Genomic DNA, 23,651 nt, shown 5'->3' on the forward strand with positions numbered 1-23,651 from the left:
TTTGGCAGAGGCTTCTGATAAGGAAAGGGGTAAGTAAGCTCTGTGCTTAGGGGCAAATGTTGCCATCTGAGTAAATGGTACTATCTATCAAAAATAATCATTTATTCCAAAGGACATGATTAAGGATAATTGAAAGCCAAGGTGGTTGAGAAGAAAATAAGAATGTCTCTTATTTTCCGTGAATTCAAGTGTTCAGGCTCAAGTAAATTACATCAATTACATATGGTAGAACTAAAGTTAATTGGCAGCAACTGTGGAATTGTGACCCTTATGGATGGTTTTGTGTGCTCATAGGTAGTTCGAGAGGAGAGAAAGCTTGAGGTTAGGCTATGAACATTCTAATTTTTTGTTTGTTTTGAGATGTTGCCCAGGCTGGAGTGCGGTGGTGCAATCTCGGCTCACTGTAACCTCTGCCTCCTGGGTTCAAGCTATTCTCCTGCTTCAGCCTCCCCACTTTACCCCCAGTAGCTGGGATTATAGGTGCAAACCACCTTGAGTAAAGGCAAATTAAAAAATTCATCAAGCTGTACAGTTGAATTCTGTGCATGCTGCTATGCACCGTAACTAAAAATTATGCACACATAAAAAATTAAAGAAGCGGCCGGGCGTGGTAGCTCATGCCTGTAATCCTAGCATTTTGGGAGTCTGAGGTGGGTGGATCACCTGAGGTCAGGAGTTCAAGACCAGCCTGGCTAACATGGTGAAACCCCATTTCTACTAAAAAAAATATAAAAATTAGCCGGGTTCGGTGGAGGGCACCTGTAATCCCAGCTACTTGGGAGGGTGAGGCAGGAGAATAGCTTGAACCTGGGAGGTGGAGGTTGCAGTGAGCTGAGATTGTGCCAGTGCACTCCATCCTGGGTAACAAAAGCGAAACTCTGTCTCAAAAAAAAAAAAAAAAAAACCACTGAAGGCCTAATGCAGATGGAAGAGGCTTTTTATTCTTGAATCACTACTTGCAGGGAAGTTGCCTCACCCTGAAAAACTGGCCAGTCTGCTTTGGAGTTTGTGTAAACACAAAGGAAATCTTTCTGATTTTAAATTCTCTGAGATTTAGAGTGTATGTGGTATCTCAGCATAGCCTAACTGTTCTTGGCTAATACAGAATTCATCACCTACAAACAACCAAGGTCAAAAGCCTGGTTTTGGCAGCATGCCAGAGAGGCTCTTTTTTTCTCAGGCTAAGTGATATAAAACAAGCTTGCAAATGAGTGTATAAATCAAGATGCCAATTTATTAAATAACAATAGAAAATAAAAACCTCTCATACAAACTGGGATATCTGTTACCATGATAATATATAACCATTCTTTCTCTCAAGACAGACTCGCATGGGAAGCCAAACCATAAGAGAAGTTTATTTTATTCTCAGAAAAAAAAAAAAAATTAGTTGGATGAACCAATTGTTTAATGACATCTGTCCAGGAGCAGATATGCATCGCATTTCACAGTTAATTCCTGAGGTCTCTGGGCTGCAGTTCTTACTCCTAGGCATGCACCTGAATTGCCTCAGTGGCTCCTCCTTTTTTTTTCCCCCCAATCCTATCAATACACTTGTCTTCTATGATATTGTGGAAGTCTACTGTTTTTAGAGAAATGTGGCTGGCCTCTAAAGCATTCCTTGGATACATCTACTGTTATCTATTACATAATGATTTTGTGTTTTTCCTTTCAAAGAATAATCATAAATCTTTTACTTTTAAATTCTGTGGTTGGAGTGGTAGGGGTTTGAAGGGGAGAGGATGGTGTCCTTAGCTATAGCTTCTAAGTACTGATAACATCATCAAACTAATATGGACACTGAGAATTCTAGACAGTGTATGAACCTGAATATTTTGTAAGGCCATTTGAGAGTATTTTGTACAATCTTTGTACAGTCTTTGAAGGGAGGTAATTGTTATCAAAGGCTGGAGAAAAAGGGATGCCTGTTATATAGTGACAGAAAGTTTGGCAACACTGTTGCATGCTGAAATGCAGAAAATAGGAAATACATCTAACAAACTGGCGCATTTGGTTAAGGAAATTTCCACACAGACTGTTGAAAGTGCCAACTGACTAAAAAAAAAAAAAAACTGTGGGATAAGATGTAGAGAGGTGAGATATAAAAGGAATGATTCCATTTTTAAGCAGAATTTAGAGAAAATATACAGAGTCTAGGAACTTTGGATTCAAAAATAAAACTGCTTTTTACTCCCAGCCTTTCCAGATGGTAAAATGTTCTGCATTTAAGGCATTGCCTTAAGGGGAAGGTAAAATCCAGAGTATGGCTGTTTAGATTTTTTGTAAAGACTGTACAAAGATTTAAAGCTGTTTTATCTAGACATTTCAGCTAGACAAAAGCCCTTCTAAGTGTATAAGGGCATTTTCCATCAGCTTTCTGACTCTCAGCCCAAGATGGGAAGTGTTTGTCTCAAAGAGGCTTTTCTTCTGGTGGAGTGGATTATAATTTGATATATATGAAGTCCCCAAAATCTTAAAGATAATTGTATTGGTAGACTCACTGCCTACTTGGACTGAAAGAGAATATGCATCTTTTAATACTATAGATTTGAATATTAAAATTTATATTTACATCTTAGAAACTCAATATTTTAAATAAATGACGTAAGGAAAAATCTGAAGTTATGTTGCAACATACAACAAGTTATGTTGTAACAAAAATTAGTAGAAAATCAGAATCATGGCTGGGCTTGGTGGCTCATGCCTGTAATCCCAGCACTTTGGGAGGCCGAGGTGGGTGGATAACCTAAGGTAGGGAGTTCGAGACCAGCCTGGCCCACATGGTGAAACCGCGTCTCTACCAAAAATACAAAAATAAGCTGGGTGTGGTGGTAGACGCCTGTAATCCCAGCTAGTTGGGAGGCTGAGGCAGAAGAATTGCTTGAGCCTGGGAGGTAGAGGTTGCAGTGAGCTGAGATAGCGCCATTGCACTCCAACCTGGGTGACAGAGCAAGTACTCTGTCTCAAAAAAAAAAAAAAAAAGGAAATAAGAATTATATGTAGCTATTCTGAAAAGCTTGGTTATTGAATGTTGCTGGAACCAAGAACTACTACAGTATCATATTTTGAATGAGCCATACTTTGTCATTGTGCTTTTGCCTGATAAGTATTTCAACAATAACTGCATATAGATCTAAACAAGTTTAGTGTTGTTAAATCCTCTGCATTAGATCTTTTTTTTTTTTTTTTGGAAATGGAGATTCCATCTTGCTGCCCAGGCTGGAACGCAATGGCGCGATCTCAGCTCACTGCAATCTCTGCCTCCCAGGTTCAAGTGATTCTCCTGCCTCAGCATCCGGAGTAGCTGGGATTACAGGCGTCTGCTACCATGACTGGCTACTTTTCATATTTTTAGTAGAGATGGAGTTTCACCATATTGGCCAGGCTGGTTTTGAACTTCTGACCTCGGGTGATCCACCAAGCTCGGCTTCCCAAAGTGCTGGGATTGCAGGTGTCAGCCACTGTGCCCAGCCCATATTAATTGTTTGGTGAATAAAATGCTATTTGTATAGGATTGTACATCCTAACATGATAATTTTTTGTTAATATTTGCTAGTATATTTTAATACTTGTTAAGAATTTTTTGGTTGAAATGTAATGCATTTTAATTTTTCCCATTTAAAACTAAGTTCCTATTTAGCATTTTTTTGTGGAAGGATTATAGATTTTCAGGAATGGATTATTGAAGAAAAATAACACTGCACTGCTATTTCTGTAATTTTTTGGACAAGTTTATGCTGTGTTTTTGATCCTCTTAGTTTCTGAATTGGAGATTTGAAAAAAATTGTGATTATCTTGTTCCTATTCTACCATTGCATATTGGATGTGTTGAGGGGGAGGATAATTTTAACATGAGATATGCATCTGGTACTGAGAAATATTCTGGACTTTGGCTAGGATTCAGCAACTGCATGAGATTTTAGGTTGTCTCCCTTGAAAAAGGGAAGGTATGTCTATCTGTAGAAGGAATGATGTGCCCAGATATTTGGGTAGCCAGAGACGTAGGACTATGGCAGACATTGCTAGTTGCCCCTCATCTCCTCAAATCTGTTTTTTTTTCTTCCCATTTTGCTCAGTAAGAAAACCTTAGATGTTAGCTGGGCATTTCTCCAATTAATTAAAAAAGATTGTATTCCCCAACCTCTCTTGCAATGAAGTGTGGCCATGTGATTAAGCTTTGTCCAAAGAATGTCAGTTGAAGTAGTTTGTATGGATCTTCTGGGAAGTTTTCTTTTCTTTTCTTTTTCTTTTGAGACAGAGTCTTGCTCTGTTGCCCAGGCTGGAGTGCAGTGGCCCAGTCTCGGCTCCCGGGTTCAAGGGATTCTCCTGCCTCAGCCTTCCAAGTAGCTGAGACTACAGGCGCCCACCACCATGCCCATCTAATTTTTGTATTTTTAGTAGAGAGGGGGTTTCACCACATTGGCAAGGCGGGTCTCAAACTCTTGACCTTGTGATCCACCTGCCTCAGCCTCCCAAAGTACTGAGCTTACAGGTGTGAGCCACTGCAGCCCAGTCTAGAGAAGTTTTCTTAAAGAAAGGAAGTATGCCCTTCTCTTCCCCACCCGCCCCCTCCCTTTTTTTTTTCTGAGACAGAGTCTCTCTCTGTTATCCATGCTGGAGTGTAGTGGCACGATCTTGGCCAACTGCAACCTTCGCTTTCTGGGTTCAAGCGATTCTCCTGCATCAGCCCCCGATTAGCTAGGTTTACAGGTGCATATCACCACTTTCGGCTAATTTTTGTATTTTTGGTAAAGACAGGGTTTCCCCATGTTGGCCAGGCTGGTCTCAAACCCCTGACCTCAAGGGATCCACCCGCCTCAGCCTCTCAAAGTACTGGGATTACAGGTGTGAGCCACAGCGCCTGGCCTCTCTTCCCTCTTTGCTGGTCTTCCTGGCTAGCATATTGATATCATGCTAGGTGACGGAGTTATTTTATAAGTTAGGGTGGAAATCACAGGTAGCAGTTGGCATAGCAACCTGTCAGAAAGAGGCTGGGATCCCTAATCGTTATGGAGCCACCATTTTATCCTAGGACTGTCTACCTTTACCTGAGAGAAAGAAACTTTGATCTTTTTGCCATTGTTGTTTTGGCCTTTTCAGATGAGTATTCCTCTTTTATTTTCTTCTAACAACTACACCTATCTGATATTATCTTGTTCAGTTTTCTTATTTTCTGACTTCTCCCTCTACAGTGCTAGTTTCATGAAAATAAATACCTTTCTGTCTCTCTTGTTTCTGTTTCCTTAGCACAGTGCCTGGAAAATAGTAATGACTCAGTAAATATTTGTAGATGAATGAATGAAGACTAGAAGATTAGCATGGAATTCTTCCAAAGGTAGTTCGTTTCTGCTTTAAGAGACTATGGAATTTAGAATTCCAGAGAAACTGGTAGGTTGTTATACGCGAGGAAATTGACAGAGGGGTTGTATGACTCAGGCAACACACGACCCTTGTCATGCTAATTGTTGGTCAAGCCTAGCCAGGTCTGAGTTCTAACACACCAATGCTGCCTCTACAGTGTGTGCTATTTGGTTGATAAGCACCTATCTAGGATGCTGTGGATAGGATTGCAACGCGGCGTAGAGTTTGGACAGGATGACCTATTGCCCTTCTCCACACGGTCGGGGTATGAACATAGCTGAGATTTTTCAAGCCTTCCCAGGTACCACATAGCTTGGAAAGCCCAGCAACTGGGGGCAGTTCAGTTGCAACTAGCAGGCAACCCTAGCTGTTTATTACCTAGGACTCTCGGGAAGGCGAGCTGGCAGTGCTGGGGAGGACCTTTCTCCCAGGCATTCCTCTGGCAACCCTCTTCCTCCACCAGGTCTCAACAAAGACATTTAATCCCTTTCTTCCACTACCCTCCCTTCTACTTGGCTTGGTTTTGGAAGCTGAAGTACAATTTGACCCAAGCCACCTCCCACTGTACTCCTGCCAGAGGCGGCGCGTCCCCGAGCTGCTCTCCCTCGCGTACTAAGCCTCCGCTCACCTCCCGGCACCGCGTTCTGAGCGACCTCGCGCGCCGCCGCCGCCGCGGGAGCGCGCCCCAGCGGAGGCCCTCTTGAGGGAGCGCGCACGCGCCGCCTCTCCCCGCCTCCCCGGTGCGCGTCCCGCCCCCTTGAACAGCGATACGCCGAGCGTTCAACATCCGAGGACTTTGGCCCAGAGTAACCCCGCTCTCGTGACCTTTCGCCTCCATTCCGCACCTCCGGCTGCTGGCGGGGACTGAGGCTGGCAGCTGGGCTCTCGCGCCCCTCCCTGCAGGGCGCAGGCTCTCCCCCTCCCGGCTCCTCCGCGCTCTTTCTCGTCATGGCGGCCCTCAGCAAGTCCATCCCTCATAACTGCTATGAGATCGGCCACACTTGGCACCCTTCCTGCCGGGTCTCCTTCCTGCAGATCACTGGGGGCGCCCTGGAGGAGTCCCTGAAGATCTATGCCCCTCTGTACTTGGTGAGACCCGTCAGCCCTCTCGCAGGGCGAGTTTAGTGTGGAGGATGGGCCGGGGGCTGCAGTTGGTGCTCCCGAGGGGCTCTGGCGGACTTGCCTTGTGTCGGTCTCTCTTTTGGAGGGGTCGGAGTGTTTTGGGGGCGGCTGGGGTATGGGGGAGTCGCAAGGGGAGGATATCCCAGTTCTTGCACGGGAGAAGGAGGAGGGGAATTAGAGGTTGAGCTGTCATCTGAATGCCTGTTGCTAGGAAGAGGATAGGCTCCCAACTTTTAGGATTAAGTTTAGGACACTTAAAAACGTGAATTCAAAGACCACCGTTATTTTCCTCTGGCCTGCCTTGCGATGGAGAGATATTTGTAGGTCAGCGAGACTATGAGAAGGACCTGCAATCGTTCATCATCTGATTTCCCCTGTTTTATTTTGCCTTTTTTTTTTTTTTTTTTTATGAAGAAGGCATATTTGACCCTAAATCCCTGTGGCCTCAGATCTTGACTCAGTTCTGAGATGACAGGATTGTGATTTGGGGGTTTTGCAAGCGTTTTTGCAAGTTCACAGAACAGACTCCTGGGATGAGATTGTTTGTGGTGATTTAAAGGGTGATGCCAGTCTTTGAGTCAGTGAACTTGGTTAGGACATCTGACTTTGTGTCACCTAGTTCCTTCTGTTACACAACTTTATATATAGGGCAATTAATGGGGAATATTTGGCAATATATATATGTAACACTGAGGACTATTAAAGATGTTCTTAAATGTTCTCACCAAAATCTTTTTTCAATAACCTTATCCTTGATATTAAAGATTTATTATTAATTGGGCCATTGAAGTGCATTGTCTCATTTTCTTGCCTTACAGAGTTTGTGTCCTCAGAAGGCAGAGATCATATTTTTGTATGTCTTCTAAAAGTTTCAATATTTAGTAGATGATCAATTATTATTTCTCATTGAAGTAATTTAGATTTATACCCTAATGTTCCTGAAAGTGTGCCATGGCTGTATCTGTAATACTCCTTGAAAAGTCGGATTATTTATTTCAGAGGTAACACAGGAGAAGGTGATCCTTTGTGGTTGCAGACACCCATTTCATTTTTACTGTGTGGACTGATGTTTCTCAAATGTTAAAGTGTGTTAGGAATCCCCTAAGGATTATGTTAAAATGGGGTTTCTGATTCATTAGGTCCTGGTGGCGCCTGAGCCTCTGCTTTCCTAACAAACTCCCAGGTAATGCTGATAGTGGGGGCTGCACTTTGAATAATAAAGATCTAGAGTAGAGGCCAATAATTATTATTGGAGCTAGATGGAGTCTTGTTCAATTGCCCAGACTGGAGTGCAGTGGCGTCATCTTCTCTCACTGCAACCTCCACCTCTTGGGTTCAAACAGTTGTCCTGCCTCAGTCCCGCAAGTAGCTGAAATTACAGGCGTGAGCCACTACACCCAGCTAATTGTTTTGTATTTTTAGTAGAGGCAGGGTTTCACCATGTTGGCCAGGCTGGTTTCAAACTCCTGACCTCAAGTAATCTGCCCACCTCTGCCTCCCAAAGTGCTGGGATTGCAAACCTGAGCCACTGCACCTGGCCTGGAGCTGGAAATTTTTTCCTCGATTTTCTCTGGCAAAGATTCATGTTTATCTGCTTTTCCACATTCATTGTGGTCAGTCTATTTTTTTTGGAGACAGAGTCTTGTTGCATTGCCATTCATGCTGGAGTGTAGTGGCACAATCATAGCTCACTGTATGAGGCTCAGATTTGTAAAACTTAAAACATCTACAAACATTGAGCTCTTGATATACAACTATACAAAAGATTGTTCCTGTCCTCAGAGGATTATGATATAGGTGGGGAGTTTATGCTATCTACTTCTCCCTCTGAAAATCCATAGCATTTTTCATTAATTAATTCATTCACTTAACAAATGTTTGTTGAATGCCTAATACTTGTTATATCTATAGCCTAGATAATTTATGGATTATATTCTGTGATAGGGAAGCTCAGGGCAGCAACAGGAATGTAGGTTCTCCTACTCCAGCAAGGTGGGTTGGAGGGGTGTTTAGGAAAAAGTTGTGTTTTACTGTTGTATCTCCAATCAGATTAAGTACTTACTGAGGGTAAATTTTCCATCTCATGTGGCCTTGTACCCTTTCATCTGTGTATTTGAAACTTTGGGTTGCTACTCATTGGTAGTTGTGAAATAAAATTAGTGGGAACTGAATAGCATTTTATTTTATATTAAGTGAAATGGAAGAAAATAGAAAATGTTAGAGCACATTGCACATACTAAGGATAAGCATTGTTTCATGACAGTTTTGTTTCAGTTATCCATGTAGGTGTGGGTGGGGCTACTTGGTGCATACAGCTGTTCTCTTTAGAAGTGTTGGATAGTTGATTAAACGTATACCCCCATGTACTAAGATGCAAGGTGAGTGTGGTGGAAAGAAGTTGGACTTTAAAAAGGGATCAGGCCAGGCCTGGTGCTCATGCCTGTAATCCCGAAACAGAGGCCAATGTGGATGGATCACCTGAAGTCAGGAGTTCAAGACTAGCCAGGTTGATCAACATGGTGAAACCCTGTCCCTACTAAAAATACAAAATTAGCTGGGTGTGGTGGTGCATGCCTGTAATCCCAGCTACTTGGGAGGCTGAGGCGGGAGAATTGCTTGAAACTGGGAGGCAGAGGTTATAGTGAGCTAAGATTACGAGATTGCACTCCAGCCTGGGCAGCAATAGCAAAAGTCTGTCTCAAAAAGAAGAAAAAGGGGATCAGGGATATCAGGATTTGAATCTCAGCTCTATCAATTACCAGCTATTTGACTTTGTATATGTTACTTTATCTTTCTTTTTGAGAATTAGATGAAATAATGCATTGATGTGTCACATATTTTCTAGTTTATCATAGGTTTTGAATAGTTAGGCATATTCTTCTTGCTCCCTTCTCCAGTGGCACTTAAGAGTGACGTTCATGGAAGATGGGTAGGGAAGGCTTCCTGAAGTAAGTGACGCTTGACTTGTGCCTTGAGGATAAGGTGGTACAGACATTTATTCATGCAGTAGATATTTATAGAATACCTATTCTTAATGGAGAGGAGGGAGGATACTGTAAATTGAGGCAGGTTTTGTAAGAGAAGCAGTGCACACAGTGTCTGTAACAGAAGGTTTGTGTACAGGAGTTGTGAGCAATAACGACTTATACTTATTATGCGCTTAGCCCTTTATGTATTTTATCTTTTTTTAATCCTTACACAGCTCCATCTTATTATCCCCATTTTATAGATAAGACAACTGAAGGTTAGAGACATTAAGTGAGTCACAAGATTTAGAGCTAGTAAGGAAAAAGACAGGATTCAGTTCTTGTGGGTTTTTTTTTTTGACTCAAAGTCAGACTGAAGGACAGGCTAAAGGAACTACTGAGGGTTTTTGTGTGTGTGTGTGTGCTACTGAGGTTTTTTTTGAGCATAGGGGTTACAAGTACAAAATGATGCCTTCACATGCTAAATCTAGTAGCACTGGGAAGACTGGAGAGGAAAAATTTTTGAGAAATTGATGCAGTAGATTCACTAAGTGCTGGAAAGAGTCAGAACTCCTGTGGAATCTCACTCTGCAATTTACTGTCAATGTGATCTTCAGAAAAATTACTGAATCACATGGAGCTTCAGTCCCCTTGCTTTGCAGAAGATGATTGTACCCATTTTTTAAGGACTGTTGGGAGGAGTTAAATTTAAATAGGATAATAGTGCATTAATTATGATATCTGTCTCTTCCTGTTAAAACAGTGGTTTGTATTTAGACTAGCATAGTACCTCATTAAGTGCTTAATACGTGTCTAAATGATTGAAGGTATGAATGAATGAACTCATGAATAGTGCAGGAGTGAAGAGATATTTGGCAGGTCTGCCAGAGAAAATGAAAGCGCAGTTCTAGAGGCATATCCCAGGCAGAATGAGCAGGACTTAGAGGCTAAGGATATTGGGGCAGGATGAGGACTTGTTTATACTTCTAGGTTGTCAAGTCAGATTGTTGCAGTTGCCATTATTGCTAGAAATGGAGAAGTTCTAAAGGCAAGCTGGTGTAGGGACCAACGGAGAACTTTCCCCTTAACCCTCTGAAGGTTCACCAAAAATCACTGACAGGAGGCAGATTGATTAATAGGAGAACATGTACAAATTTATTTAACATATATACATGGGAGCCTTCAGAATGAAGACCCCAAAATACAGGGGAAATGATCTGTTTTTATGCTTAGGTTTAACAGAGAATAGACAGCTATGTAGGAATGTGATTGGACATTAAGGATATGATCTAATGCTAATAGACTTGATTGAGCAAGGAAGGCCTGTCTGTCTAGATTCTTCTTGGCCTCTCTGAGCATGCATTCTTTTCGTCTGGGGCAGGACCATCTCTGGAATGGGGACTTATGACCTACAGTCAAACAAAGTAGGTCAGATAGTTTCTTTATGGCCAGTTTTTACATGGAAAAGCAAAGGGAAAGTTGGTATATTTTAAGGTTTTATGGCTGGCTTTGGGGAAAATGGATTCTGGTTTTTATGACCTGCCTTGGGGACGATTCTAGTTTCTAGGGCTAGTTCAGGGGAGAATGGGCATAGGAGACAGAAGAGCAGAAGGTCAGAGAAAAACTTCTGCTTCTAAGGCTGTTTCTGAGGACTTCATTTTGGAGTATTGTATTCTGAGCCCCAACATGAAGGAAGATTTTTATACAGAGTATTTTCTGGAGCCTGTAAAAAGGGTCTTATATGTCTGCTTTTCATCTGAAACATTATCACGTGCGTTGTACTAAACTGATTTCTTCATATCGTATTTACTTTCTTGTTCTATGCATCTGCCCCCTTGCTGCTTTTAATCTTGATATCTACAATTGTTCTTAGTATTCACCTTCTACTGTTTAAACCATTTCAAACTATACATGTATGATTCCTTTTATTATAATAGTGAGTCTTTGTTTTCACAGTTTGTAAAGAACATCAACTCTCACTCATCAATTATTTCTGTAGTTTTTTTAAAAAACAGATTCTTACATGTTTTGTAGTATATGGTACCAATGTATGAACGTACCAAAAATATATTTTAGGAATTTATATATTTTATTTATTTATTTATTTATCTATCTATTTATTTATTTATTCTGAGACGGAGTTTCACTTTTGTTGCCCAGGCTGGAGTGCAGTGATGTGATCTTGGCTCACTGCAACCTCTGCCTCCTGGGTTCAAGCAATTCTCCTGCCTCAGCCTCCCGAGTAGCTGGGATTATAGGCGTGTGCTACCACACCCAGCTAATTTTGTATTTTTTACTAGAGACGGGGTTTCTCCATGTTGGTCAGGCTGGTCTCGAACTCCCGACCACAGGTGATCTGCCCACCTCAGCCTTCCAAAGTGCTGGGATTACAGGCGTGAACCACCACACTCGGACATTTTATTTCTTGAATGTTAATTATTGCCACATATTCTAAATAGGTGGTACCCCTTGCCACACACACATACACATGAAACAGTTATTAAACTGTTTAAGCCCTAGACTACCACTAAGATTAAGGAAAGCATAATGCCCTTTTTTTTGTGCCAAATTTAGAATATACAGTTGTCCACTTGGGAGTATGGATTCTATGCTATTAAGATTCTTGGGTACCTTCCCTAAGAAAGAAAACTTGTTCACTAACCTCAGATGGTTCTAAGACTAAGACCTTTCTTTTCCTAGGTGGTTTTCTTCAGAACCTCTAGATTAAGTACTGGCATTTACCTTTAGCTGAGTCCTAAGTAGAATCTTTTGCATTTTTGGGAAGGAATGACTTAAACACCAGTTTATTCGTTGACCTTTAGAAGTTTAGGCTCTTCAGTGGATGAACATATTTACTCAATATTTACTCCCTTTGAACCATATAATCTAAGAAATCTATTAGGTTACAAAGGATCAGTTCATCATCTCTAGGCTCTGAATAAACATTTAAGCCGGAGTTGGAATTTCTAGGAATAAAAAACAATTTATGGACAGTCTCATTGGTTGCTAAAGGCTTGAAAACCACTGATTGAAGAAATCAGTTCAGTGATACAGACTGAGTGTTTAAAGGCAGTGAGTGCTTTAGCAGGTTTTCTAGAGACTACAAGACCAGCAATGAGAGTATAAAAAGTTTTTGGTAATAGGCATTTGTTTTTATTTTTGGCTTAAAAAAAACAACAACAAGAAATCCTGAGGTCATTAAAGAATGCAAACTACTGAGAATATGTGTCTGGATTGTGAGCTTTGGAGACCATGGAATTGTAAATCTCTGCATAATCCCCCTTTGATTTTTGTTAGAGACCTAGTTTATGGGGTTGTAAATAAGGGACTAACTTTATCTTTGTATTCAATAACTGAATGATTTTTACATAATTTGTTATCCCTTTGGAGATACAAGTGATTCGGTCTTTTTTTCTTTTAAGTGAACAATTGAATGATGGATTTTCTTGTTTCTTAATGTCACATTTTGAGTTTGTTGAAGTTGTTTTCATTTGTGACTTCTTGTCATTCTTCGGCTGCTCTCTGTTGAGTACAAATTACAGCTTCTAGCATATCACTTCCAGTTGAGAGGTGAGGACTTTATATTGCAGTAAACACTCTCACTGTTTTCTGTAGCAGCTAACTCTAAGTAGAGCAGGCCAAATCTGGTTTACCATTATTTGCGTCTTAGTTGTGGTAGATCAGGGATAAAAATGCATATTGGTAGAAAGAGATCCACCTAGAGGAATGAGGGAGTCAATTCTATACTAATAATTCCTCTGGTAACAGATTTTCCATCAGATTGCTTTCCTATCCAACTCGTTAGTTGGTTTTATTGTGATACAGATTAGTTTGACTAATCAGGCCTTTTATTCATGTTTTAAAAAACAATATATACCTGAACTTTTCGACTCTTAAAAACTTTCTTTCAGTTGTACAGGAAAGCTCCGGAAAAAACAAAACAAAACAAAAAAGAAAAAAAAACTTTCTTTCAGTTATTTGCCAATAAATATTGATGAAATATATGATGAAGGCGAGACTGTGAGATTTGATGAGGTTAAGTAATATCTGAACCTAGACTATTGGTATTGGAATATTTGTCCCCTGTTTGTTTACCAAGTATTTACTGAGTCTGCTATTCGCAAGGGGCTGTTGTGGCAGCTGTGTGCTATGCGGTATGGTGAGGAATAAAATGAATGAGACATACCTCTTACATTGAGTTTATAGTTTAGGAGGGGAGATTAGGCACATATACTCCTATAATACAAATTCATTGAGATAAATGCCATAAGGTACAGATAAAATAAAACTAAAAGTTGCCAACAGGGATGGTATGCTTGGAGTTATTTTATAAAGCTTAATCTGACAGTGGCATATGGAACTGTTAGATTAACAGTGTAACTCAGGCCGGGCATGGTGGCTTATGCCTGTAATCCCAGCACTTTGGGAACTGAGGCCAGAGGATCACTTGAGGTCAGGAGTTCGAGACCCACCTGGTCAACATGCTGAAATCCCTCCCTTATTAAAAATACAAAAACTAGCCAGCATAGTGGTGGGCATTTGTAATCCCAGCTGCTTGGGAGACTGAGGGAGGAGAATCGCTTGAACCCCAGAGGCAGAAGTTATAACTGGGAGGCAGAGGTCGCAATGAGCTGAGATCTTGGCTCTCCATCCTGCACGACAGAGACTGTGTCTCTCAAAACAAACAAACAAGCAACAACAACAAAAAAACCCAGTTACTCAGATGTAAAGATGTAAGGTAGAAGAATCAAACAAAGCCGTTAAGATTTTAAGCCTTGCTTATTGGGATATGTAGAAGGTAGTGCTGTGGAAAAAATATTTTCAGTGAAAACGTACTGGCTTGCTTTGGGGCATATTGAGTTTTAGTTACTAGTGCAATATATAAGTGGAGAATGACCATGAGGCATTGAGAAATGCAGGGCTGCTGTTCTAGAGAGAAACTGAGGCTAGATATTTAGATTTAGGTGTCATAATCATCAAGATGAAGGTTGAAGCTATGATTATGGGTTAGGTCAGCAAGGGAGAGAGTTTAGAAAGAGAAGACAACCTGGAAAATGCTTATAGTTGGAGCAGAGAAAAAGAAAGAAGCAGACAGAGCTGTATGAAGAGATTGAGGTGATAGTGTTACTAAGTCTTGAGGTAAATGAGTTTTGGGAAGTATTCTAAGAGATGGGAAGAGCATGGGCTTGAATCTCAGTCCTGCCACTTACCAGCTTTGTGACCTTGAGCAAGGTTCTTAACCTTTGTGAACCTCAGTGTCCTCATCTATAAAATAATGATAAAATACCTATCTATTATCCTTTAAAAATGCAAGTCAGCTTTTGTTATTCCTCTGCCAGTAACTCTCCAGGGGCTTTCCAATGTAAGACAATGTGAAATCCTCACCATGGCCTTCAGAGCCTTATGTGGTATATCTGTTGCTTGCTGAATTACATTTCATGCCATTTTCTTTTTTGCTTTTTCACCTCAATTCAGATTTAATCACACTGTTTAATATTTTGAGTCTATGTTTTATGTAATTTACAACAGAGAGCTCTTGATTTCTAGGGAATATCTTAAATTACATAACAGCCAGTTTGTAAAAAAAAATGAGTATTTTTATGGAATACATAAAAGGTAACTCTCATTTTGTGAGTTATGACTGAGAAAAAAATCTGTGCCTCAATTTGTGCATAAACAGTGTATATATGGATACTTTCTTTTATTGATTATGAAAAGACGATGTGGATTGAAAGGCTGGAATGCAGACTTACTTTGCATAAATCTGTATAAGCTTTGGAAATAAAAAATGTGGTAAGACCTTGACAATAGATTGATGATTTGCTTATTTTCAGATTAGTTACTGAGTACTTAGGTGATAGGTGGTAATTAGGGAAGGGGAGTTAATTGAAGTGACTGCTTGACAAATAATAAAACATTTTAAAAAATGTCTTTTTAAAATGTCAGTACAATTTCTTACATTACAGTTACTTCCATTACTTTTATAGTACAGTGAATGTGAAATATCTGTTCATCCCCAAGGACTTAAACTGGGCACATAGAAAGCCTAATAGTGGTTGATGCTTTGATGGTTAAGGGTCTTATAATATTTTAGATTTATTATTCTTCCATTATCATAGTATAGTAGATAATATAGTACTGTATTAAAGACTTAATTCGAATCTGTATTGACTAGGTTAAACTTTTAATTTGCCTTTTAATTAATCACTAATCTTAGTTTTTTTTCTACTCATTGATATGCTCTTAAGCAATGTTGTAATTGAGGTTTGTGTATTTTTTCCTTCATGTAATAGGAAATGAATCTGTTTTATCTTTGGATACTAGGAATATAGTTAATAAGTATTTGTTAGTGAGCCTGAATAAGTAATGAGTCAAGTTAGTATGGTGAATTGATCTTACATACCATTTATGAGGCTCTGTCTTCCTCATAATTATACTTGAGAGGAATCAGTAATTGAAATAAATAGGCCAGATGTGATGGTACATGCCTGTAATCCCAGCACTTTGGGAGGCCAAGGTGAGTGGACCACCTGAGGTTAGGAGTTTGAGACCAGCCTGGCCAACATGGTGAAACCCCGTTTCTACTAAAAATACAAAAATTAGCTGGGCATGGTGGTGGGCGCCTGTAATCCCAGCTACTTGGGAGGCTGAGGCAGGAGAATTGCTTGAACCCAGGAGGTGGAGGTTGCAGTGAGCTGAGATCACATCACTGTACTCCAGCCTGGGTGACAGAGCAAGACTCCATCTCAAAAAAAGAAAAGGAAAGTATTTAGCAAAATGTACCTTAAATGATTTACATGTGAAAGAAAAGTATTAAAGAAGAGTGCTAAATCAAGTATCATCAGATTGGAGCAAGTTCCTTTTATAAGAATGCTGAATTTTTTCAACTTACCGTCACTTATTTTATAGAGCCTTTTGACTCATTAGATTTGTCAGGTTGCTTTGGTTTCTTGATTCTTACTTGATCTTGGGGGTTTGGATTGTGATTAATTCACTTTGGGAGTTTCCTTGAAAGATTCTGCACCTATTGGCAGTGATGAAGGAAGCCTTGTTTTGATTAGCTTCAATTTTTAAGTCTTGAAAGAAATAGAAATAGACATGGGATCTGTTTTTTAGACCTACATGTCAGAAACTTGCAAGCACAGGAGGCACTGAATTAACAAGGACTAGCCTGAATTTCAGTGTGCCCCTGGCTGCATTTAGAGCCCATGGAGTGTGGTATAACTGTTTTTACTCTGAATCTAAATTTCCTTTCATTGTCTCTTTTCTACCCTTATTTCATTCATCAAATATTACATATAGCCTATAATGAGCGAGAAATACTGGAGTGAGGAGAACCTGGAGGTTAACAGTGAAAGGGGAAGATAAACTTAAATATACATGAAATTATCTGTGATAGGTGCTATTAAGAAGACATACAGAGTGTTATTAGGCTGTTTTACAAGAGGATCCATTCTAGTGTAGAAGGTTTGGGAAGCCTTTCCTAAGGAAGTGACATGGTGATTATATGAATATAATGAAGTGAACATATGTTAGGTTTAACATTTATGGGACAAAAACCAAATTTTAACATGAAGAAATCAAGAGAAATAAGGAGCAATTACTTTATAGAAAGGGAGTTTATTTGACAGTTTCACAAATCCAATACCGTGGTCGAGAATTTGGCCTTTACTTAACTTGAAGGCAAAGGCAGTAAGAAAACTTCACTGCCTACAAATACTTCAATTAACAGATGCTCTGAATCTGAAGCTTCCTTTTAATAAACTCTATGTTTTAAATTTATAGTAGTCAGAAATTTTCAATTACAAATATTAGAAAAACTATTTTGAACAACTTCTCTTTGTCTTCCCCCATTTAAAGATAAGTTGAGATTGTTTTAGACAAAATTGTGAAGTCTAAGAAGTTAAACATCTTTTTTTTTCTTTTTTTTTTTGAGATGGAGTTTTGCTCTTGTTGCCCAGGCTGGAGTGCAATAGTGCACTCTTGGTTCACGGCAGCCTCTGCCTCCTGGGTTCAAGTGATTTTCCTGCCTAAGCCTCCCAAGTAGCTGGGATTACAAGTGTGAGCCACCATGCTTTGCTAATTTTGTATTTTTAGAAGAGACGGGCTTTCACCATGTTGATAAGGCTGTTCTCGAACTCCTGACCTCACCTGATCCACCTGCCTCTGTTACAGGAAAGGGATCTGTATTTAGACCCCAAGAGAGGGTTCTTGGATTTCTTGCAAGAAAGAATTCAGGGCAAGTCCGCAGTGCAAAGCAAAAGCAAATTTATTAAGAAATTAAAGTGGTGAAAGAACAGCTACTCCATAGACAGAGTAGGATGTTCCTGAAAGTAAGAAGAGGATCACTTCCACCCTAGGTACAATGCTTGTATAATGGGGAGATGTGCTCTGCTACAAGGGTTTATGATAAAGGACTGATTTTCTTAATTACTATATTTTGCAAGAATTGATATTATTACTGTTAAAGCAAAATTAGGAATGCCTTTGTTATTCAGCCATCAGGATATCTGGGCATTCCCAAGTCTGGGTTTGTTTAGGAAACATTATTAATTTGTTCCCTTAGCTGTAAACATCTAGAGGCTAGGAATGCCTAATTTTCTGAGAATGCAGCCCAGCACGTCTCAGCTTCATTTTCCTAGCTTTCACTCAAAATGGAATTTCTCTGGCTCACATACCTCTAACACCTTGGCCTCCCAAAGTGCTGGGATTACAGGCGTGAGTCACCACACTCGGCCAAGCATCCTTTTAAAGCTTTCTTTTTTGTGCTGTTTTCTTTTTTTCCAATGGCTACATTTCATGATTAGATTTCTGGTTCAAGTAGGTGGTTAGGGTTACCCTATCAAAGAATAGTAAAGAATTTTATATTCATCAAATGGTTGATGGACTCATTATTAGACTTTAATATGAGTGAGTTGAAGTGTAGTTTAAATCTTTTAGCATTGGCTTAATCATCTTTTTAATGGAATTTATGTATCAACAAATAGTGAGGCAGTTATTTTTTAGTCAAGATAGTTACTGTTATCTGTGATTTCTTCTCTTTCTCAAATCACCCTTACTTTCTGGTCTTGAACTCTTAGTGTTCATGAGTTCTGTTTAAAGGGTTCAATTCATTGCCCAATATTCACTGAGTTTATCACCCAGTATTCTTATGGGAGAGACTGAAACAAATATGTATACTTCCTATTTTTCATCTGAATATTCTTGTTCAATTAGAAATATATTAGATTTTTTTCTATTAATTGAAGTATTTCACATTAGAGTCCATGATATTTGTACTTAAGTATGCAGAAGATGGCAGGGTATGAAAGAGTGTTTTGGTTTAAAGTTGTTGTGCTGCATGTAAGTTACATCACTGAAAGTTGAAGTGACAGGTATGTGTTTTCAAAACTGTCCCTATATTATAAAAATATTGATATTACTCAGTTTTGAACATGGGTATAATGTATGCAGGGTTCAATCTGAGTCTTGTTCCTGATCATATTTTGTTTCAGTATTGTAACTTAAGTATATTTTTATGTTTATCTTGAAAGCCTATCTCAACTATTACATAAACATTTTTAAATGTAGAAGAGGAAGGCTATTTCAGGTAGGGTATGTAGTAAGGCTTAATGATCATCGCTAAAGTTTGATGGTATGATTTTCATTATAGGGAGGCTTTACAGTATAATAGTTATGGAAAACTTTTGAAGATTGCTTGTATCTTCTCACATATATTATTAACAAGATGCCCTAGTTTTCTGGCTTGTTCGTTTTGTTTTTAATAAGCTGGTTGTTTGTCTCTGTTGAGGCAGCATGGTGTGATGCACTGGGTGTGAGTTACAAGATCTGAGTTTTTGTTTTGCTTTCCAATTTATGATGCGATTTCTTAATTTATAAACAAAAGAGAATCCTGCCTTAACAACTTCATGGCTTGCTATGGGAATCATATGAGATAGTGCACATATAAAAGCTGTAAGAAGATAGGTAAATATTGCTGTATGATACTGGTTTCTTGTCATTTTGAGATATTTATATTTGGCTTTTGTAGCTTATGATTCTAACCTTAAAAATAAAGATGTTGGAAACAATTCAGATTTAGCTTATTAGAATTCTTCAAAGAAACGGAAGCCTCATATGTGTTTGTGTGTGCGTGTATGTGTGTGTGTGTAAAATAAGGAATTGACTCACAATTTTGGAGGCTTAAGTGCCAAGATCTGCAGTTGGCATGCTGGAGACCCAGAGAGCCAATGTGTAATTCCAGTCTGAGTCCAAAGGTCTGAGTACTAGAAGAGAAAATGGTGTGAGTTCCAGTCCGAAAGCCAGCAGGCTGTAGACCCAAGAACTGATGTTTCGGTCAGGTCTGAAGGCAGGAAAATACCAGTATCCTAGCTCAAGAAATCACGCAGGAGGAGTTTGTATTTTGTTCTATTCAGGTCTTTAACTGAGGGGATGAAGCCTACTCACATTAGGAAGGGCAATATGTTTTTCTCAGCCTACTGATTCAAATGTTAATCTCATCTAGAAGCACTCTCATAGACATACCCAGCATAATAATTTGACCAAATGTCTAGGTATTCATTGGCCCAGTCAGGTCGATACATAAAATTAAACATGGTATGGTATGCAGGAAAATTTGTTTGTTGCAACAAGCAAGTCTACTTCCTTTATTATCCTTTTTTTTGGAGACAGAGTCTTGCACTGTTGCCCAGGCTGGAGTGCAGTGGCCCAATCTTGGTTTGCTGCAATCTCTGCTTTCTGAGTTCAAGTGATTCTCTTGCTTCAGCCTCCTGACTTGCTGGAATTATAGGAGTGTACCACCACACCCAGCTAATTTTTTGTATTTTTAGTAGAGATAGGGTTTTGCTATGTTGGCCAGACTGGTCTTGAACTCCCGGTCTCAGGTGATCCACCTGCCTCAGCATCCCAAGGTGTTGGGATTATAGGCATGAGCCACCACACTTGACCTTTCCCAGATATTCTGATTCCCAGAGACAGAAATCTCTTTTAAACACTTAATGAAACAAACCTGCACAACACAAAAAGGAATTGGGGTTGGAGCAGGAAGCAATTATGCAGAGTGAAGGAAATGAGCATTTTCAAAGTACCTACTATGTGCTGGTTACTCTGCTAAATACTTTATATTTGTTATCTGATTTATTAAAAAGTACCTATAACTAGATCTTGGACAAGGAAGGAAGAGGGTAAAGTTAACTGCACAGCTGGTTGTTGTCCGCTCTCTTCTATTGGAATTAATTATTTTTATTTGCTGATTTAGTGTTGTGAATGCTGTGTTTCCATTTTCTTTCCTCTTTATTTTTTGTAGACTGGAAATGTAATTTCTAGCTCCTGAGTCATCATGGATGCCTTATTTAGTCTTTCCGCAGGTTAGATCACCAAATTTCTGAATAGTCAGGTTATTTTTATATCATAGTTGTAGTTTCCCCGTGTTTTTGTGTTTTTCTCTGAGAATAGGCAACCTGAACTTCTGTGGGAGCTAGGAAATGACAGGTTTAAATTTATAACATGCAGCATAGATAAGTGATGATTCTCCTTATGTAGGATGTGTTTGGACTTCAACATCAATTCGTAGTTAAGAACCACTTGCCTGACTTCAATCCCTGCTCTTCCTCTGTCAGTTATGTCACTTTGGGTAACTTCATCTCTCTATACCAACTTTTTCCTGTCTCTAAAATGGGAATAAATCATGTCCCATAAAATGAGGAGATAGAAATCTAAAGAGCATCTAAACAAGGAGTCTTCAAAGAAATAGTTGTAGGGTTAAGATTGTTATGAAAATTAAATGAGTTGACATTTGTATGATGTATATGATGGTGGCTGGCACAAGTACTATATAAGCATTTTTTAAAAATAAAAATTCTGGTACTAACAATAAAAATATGTAAATTCATTATGCTCTTTCCTTTAAAGCAGTTGTTCTTACTTAATAAGGGGCACAATTTTATCTCCTAGGAGACATTTAACAATGTCTCTAGGCATTTTTGGTTATCACAGCTGGAGGGATTCTATTCGCATTTGGAAAGTAGAGGTCAGGGATGCTGCTAAACATCCTACAATGCCTAGGACAGCCCTGGACAACAGATGATCTGGCCCAAAATGTCAATAGTGCCAAGTTTGAGAAACCCTATTTTAAAGAAATCATTGTTTCCTAGCGATTACTTTAAGAAAGATTAAATAGATACAACATAAAATTGACTCTTAACTGCAAACTATTTAATTTTCTAAAGAAACTAGATTTCTCACACATCACACGCTTTAGAAATGTATTCTTCTAGAAGAGTTTGGTGGCTAAGTTCTGAGGCTCACAATGACTACTAATTTAGAGTTTGGTACTAATAAGGCTAAGATCATAGATCAGCTCCTTTGAGGGCCAATTAGCTTTGTTCTATTCCGTGACTGTAAAGTGCAAACCCAATACAAGTCATCCATTTCTATGGCAAATGTACAGCATTAATCATATATGGAAAGAGACGAGAATAACAAGGGAATGTATATAGTCCTGATGGATTTTTGATAGTGACAACCTTATGAAGAGATACTTCTAAATTGGAGGCTTCACCTTATAATTTTGTATCACCTTCAGTCTATGCCCATCGTATTAGTTAGGTTGGTCTCCATACTTGCCTTTCATCACCTCGGCTTAATGCTACCTCTGCCTTTTGACTCATGGCTGGAATGTTTGCGAAGATATTCACATATATATATATATATTTCTTTTCTGAGACGGAGTTTTGCTCGTTGCCCAGGCTGGAGTGCAATGACGCTATCTCGGCTCACCACAACCTCCGCCTCCTGGGTTCAAGCGATTCTCCTGCCACAGCCTCCCGAGTAGCTGGGATTACAGGCATGTACCATCACGCCCAGCTAATTTTGTATTTTTAATAGAGATGGGGTTTCACCATGTTGCTTAGGCTGGTCTTGAACTTAGGTGATCCGCCCGCTTCGGTCTTCCAAAGTGCTGGGATTACAGGCATGAGCCACCGCGCCTGGCCTCGCTTTTTTTTTCCTGGGTACTTTATTGTTTTATAACTTTCAAATGTAGGTACATGATTTATTTCAAATTAATTTTTGTGTATAGTTTGAGATATGTCAAAGTACCTTCCCCTCCCCCCCGCACAAATGTCCAATTCTTTCAATATCATTTATTTTTTAAAAATTACGTAATTTAGAAGTAGAAAAAAATGAGCGCTTTGTGTTATTTAATTTTACCTCTTTATTTAATAAATGAGGAGATTGAAATCTAAAGAGCATCTAAACAAGGATTTTTCATAGAAGTAGTTATAAGGTTAAGATTAAAAATAAAATCTAATTGTATTATGCTGATTGTTTCTATTCCCTGTTGAGATTTGTTTCTATGATAATTAATCCTTCTTTCTCACACTTGTTCTCCTCACCCCAATAGTATAAATTGTAACATATATTTATTGTAGAAAGACTGGAATATATCCAAAAGTGAAAAGAAAATAATTAAAATCATCTATTATCAACCATTAAGAGATAACCAATGTTTAACATTCTAGTGTTTGTTCTGTATGTTCATTACGAATTATTTTTTTGTAATCTGTCTTTTCACATTTTATATTTTGATTCATTTTCCTAGGTCATTAAATAGTCTTCTAAAACCAGATAGTATAAATACGTAAATACAGATAACCATAGTTGTATGATGTGCCTTTTTTTAACCTAAATCTTTATATGCATGTTTGAAAAATTTATAAGAAATTAATGAATGGGGAATTATTTGGTCAAAGCATGTGAACATTACAAAGTCTTTGATTATAAAATGTGATTTTCTGAAGGTATCTGATGATTTTATACATGAATGCAAGTGCTATTGTAATTACTACCTGACTAACACAATTACTTGTATGTTACCTGCTTAGACTAGTGCTTCCTAGCCTTTTTTATGCTGTAGTATGCTGTGGTTTACATAGAAAATGATAAAAATGTGTGGCACACTGGGGAAAACAGGTGTTGGTCACCCTGCCTTGTTACCTTGTGTCTGGCTTGGCTAACTAGACTACTGAGAGGGTCAGTATTTTAGCCACTTGTAAACCTTGGTTAGAAGCTCTGGGTTACAGCAAAGTGATGATAATAAGGTTCTAGGTTGTTTTCTGTGTCTTGTGTTAGATATTTCCCATTTCTCACAATAGACTATACAGTTTGGTTTATCAATATGGTAAATATGTATAATTTATGTAC

The 23,651-nt window shown here is 39.0% G+C and overlaps 1 protein-coding gene across 4 annotated transcripts in view; it reads left to right on the forward strand.

Annotated features, from left to right (window-relative positions):
* TMEM135 (transmembrane protein 135) overlaps nt 1-23,651 on the forward strand; it is a 305,900-nt gene that overhangs the window by 37,204 nt on the left and 245,045 nt on the right. For 2 of the 4 annotated variants that reach the window (XM_064365381.1, XM_064365383.1), the window contains exon 1: nt 6,197-6,450. The exons of 1 other annotated variant lie outside the window; for it this stretch is intronic. In XM_064365381.1, the coding sequence (XP_064221451.1) occupies nt 6,310-6,450 (141 nt within the window). In that variant the 5' untranslated portion in view covers nt 6,197-6,309. Of the gene's footprint in view, nt 1-6,196; nt 6,451-23,651 lie in introns of those variants that run through there. One more of the 4 variants, XM_064365382.1, reaches the window with a different exon arrangement.

The sequence above is a fragment of the Aotus nancymaae genome, unplaced genomic scaffold, assembly GCF_030222135.1.
Source record: "Aotus nancymaae isolate 86718 unplaced genomic scaffold, 86718_ANA_hifiasm-v0.15.2.pri h1tg000059l, whole genome shotgun sequence".
NCBI classification, from domain to species: Eukaryota; Metazoa; Chordata; class Mammalia; order Primates; family Aotidae; genus Aotus; species Aotus nancymaae.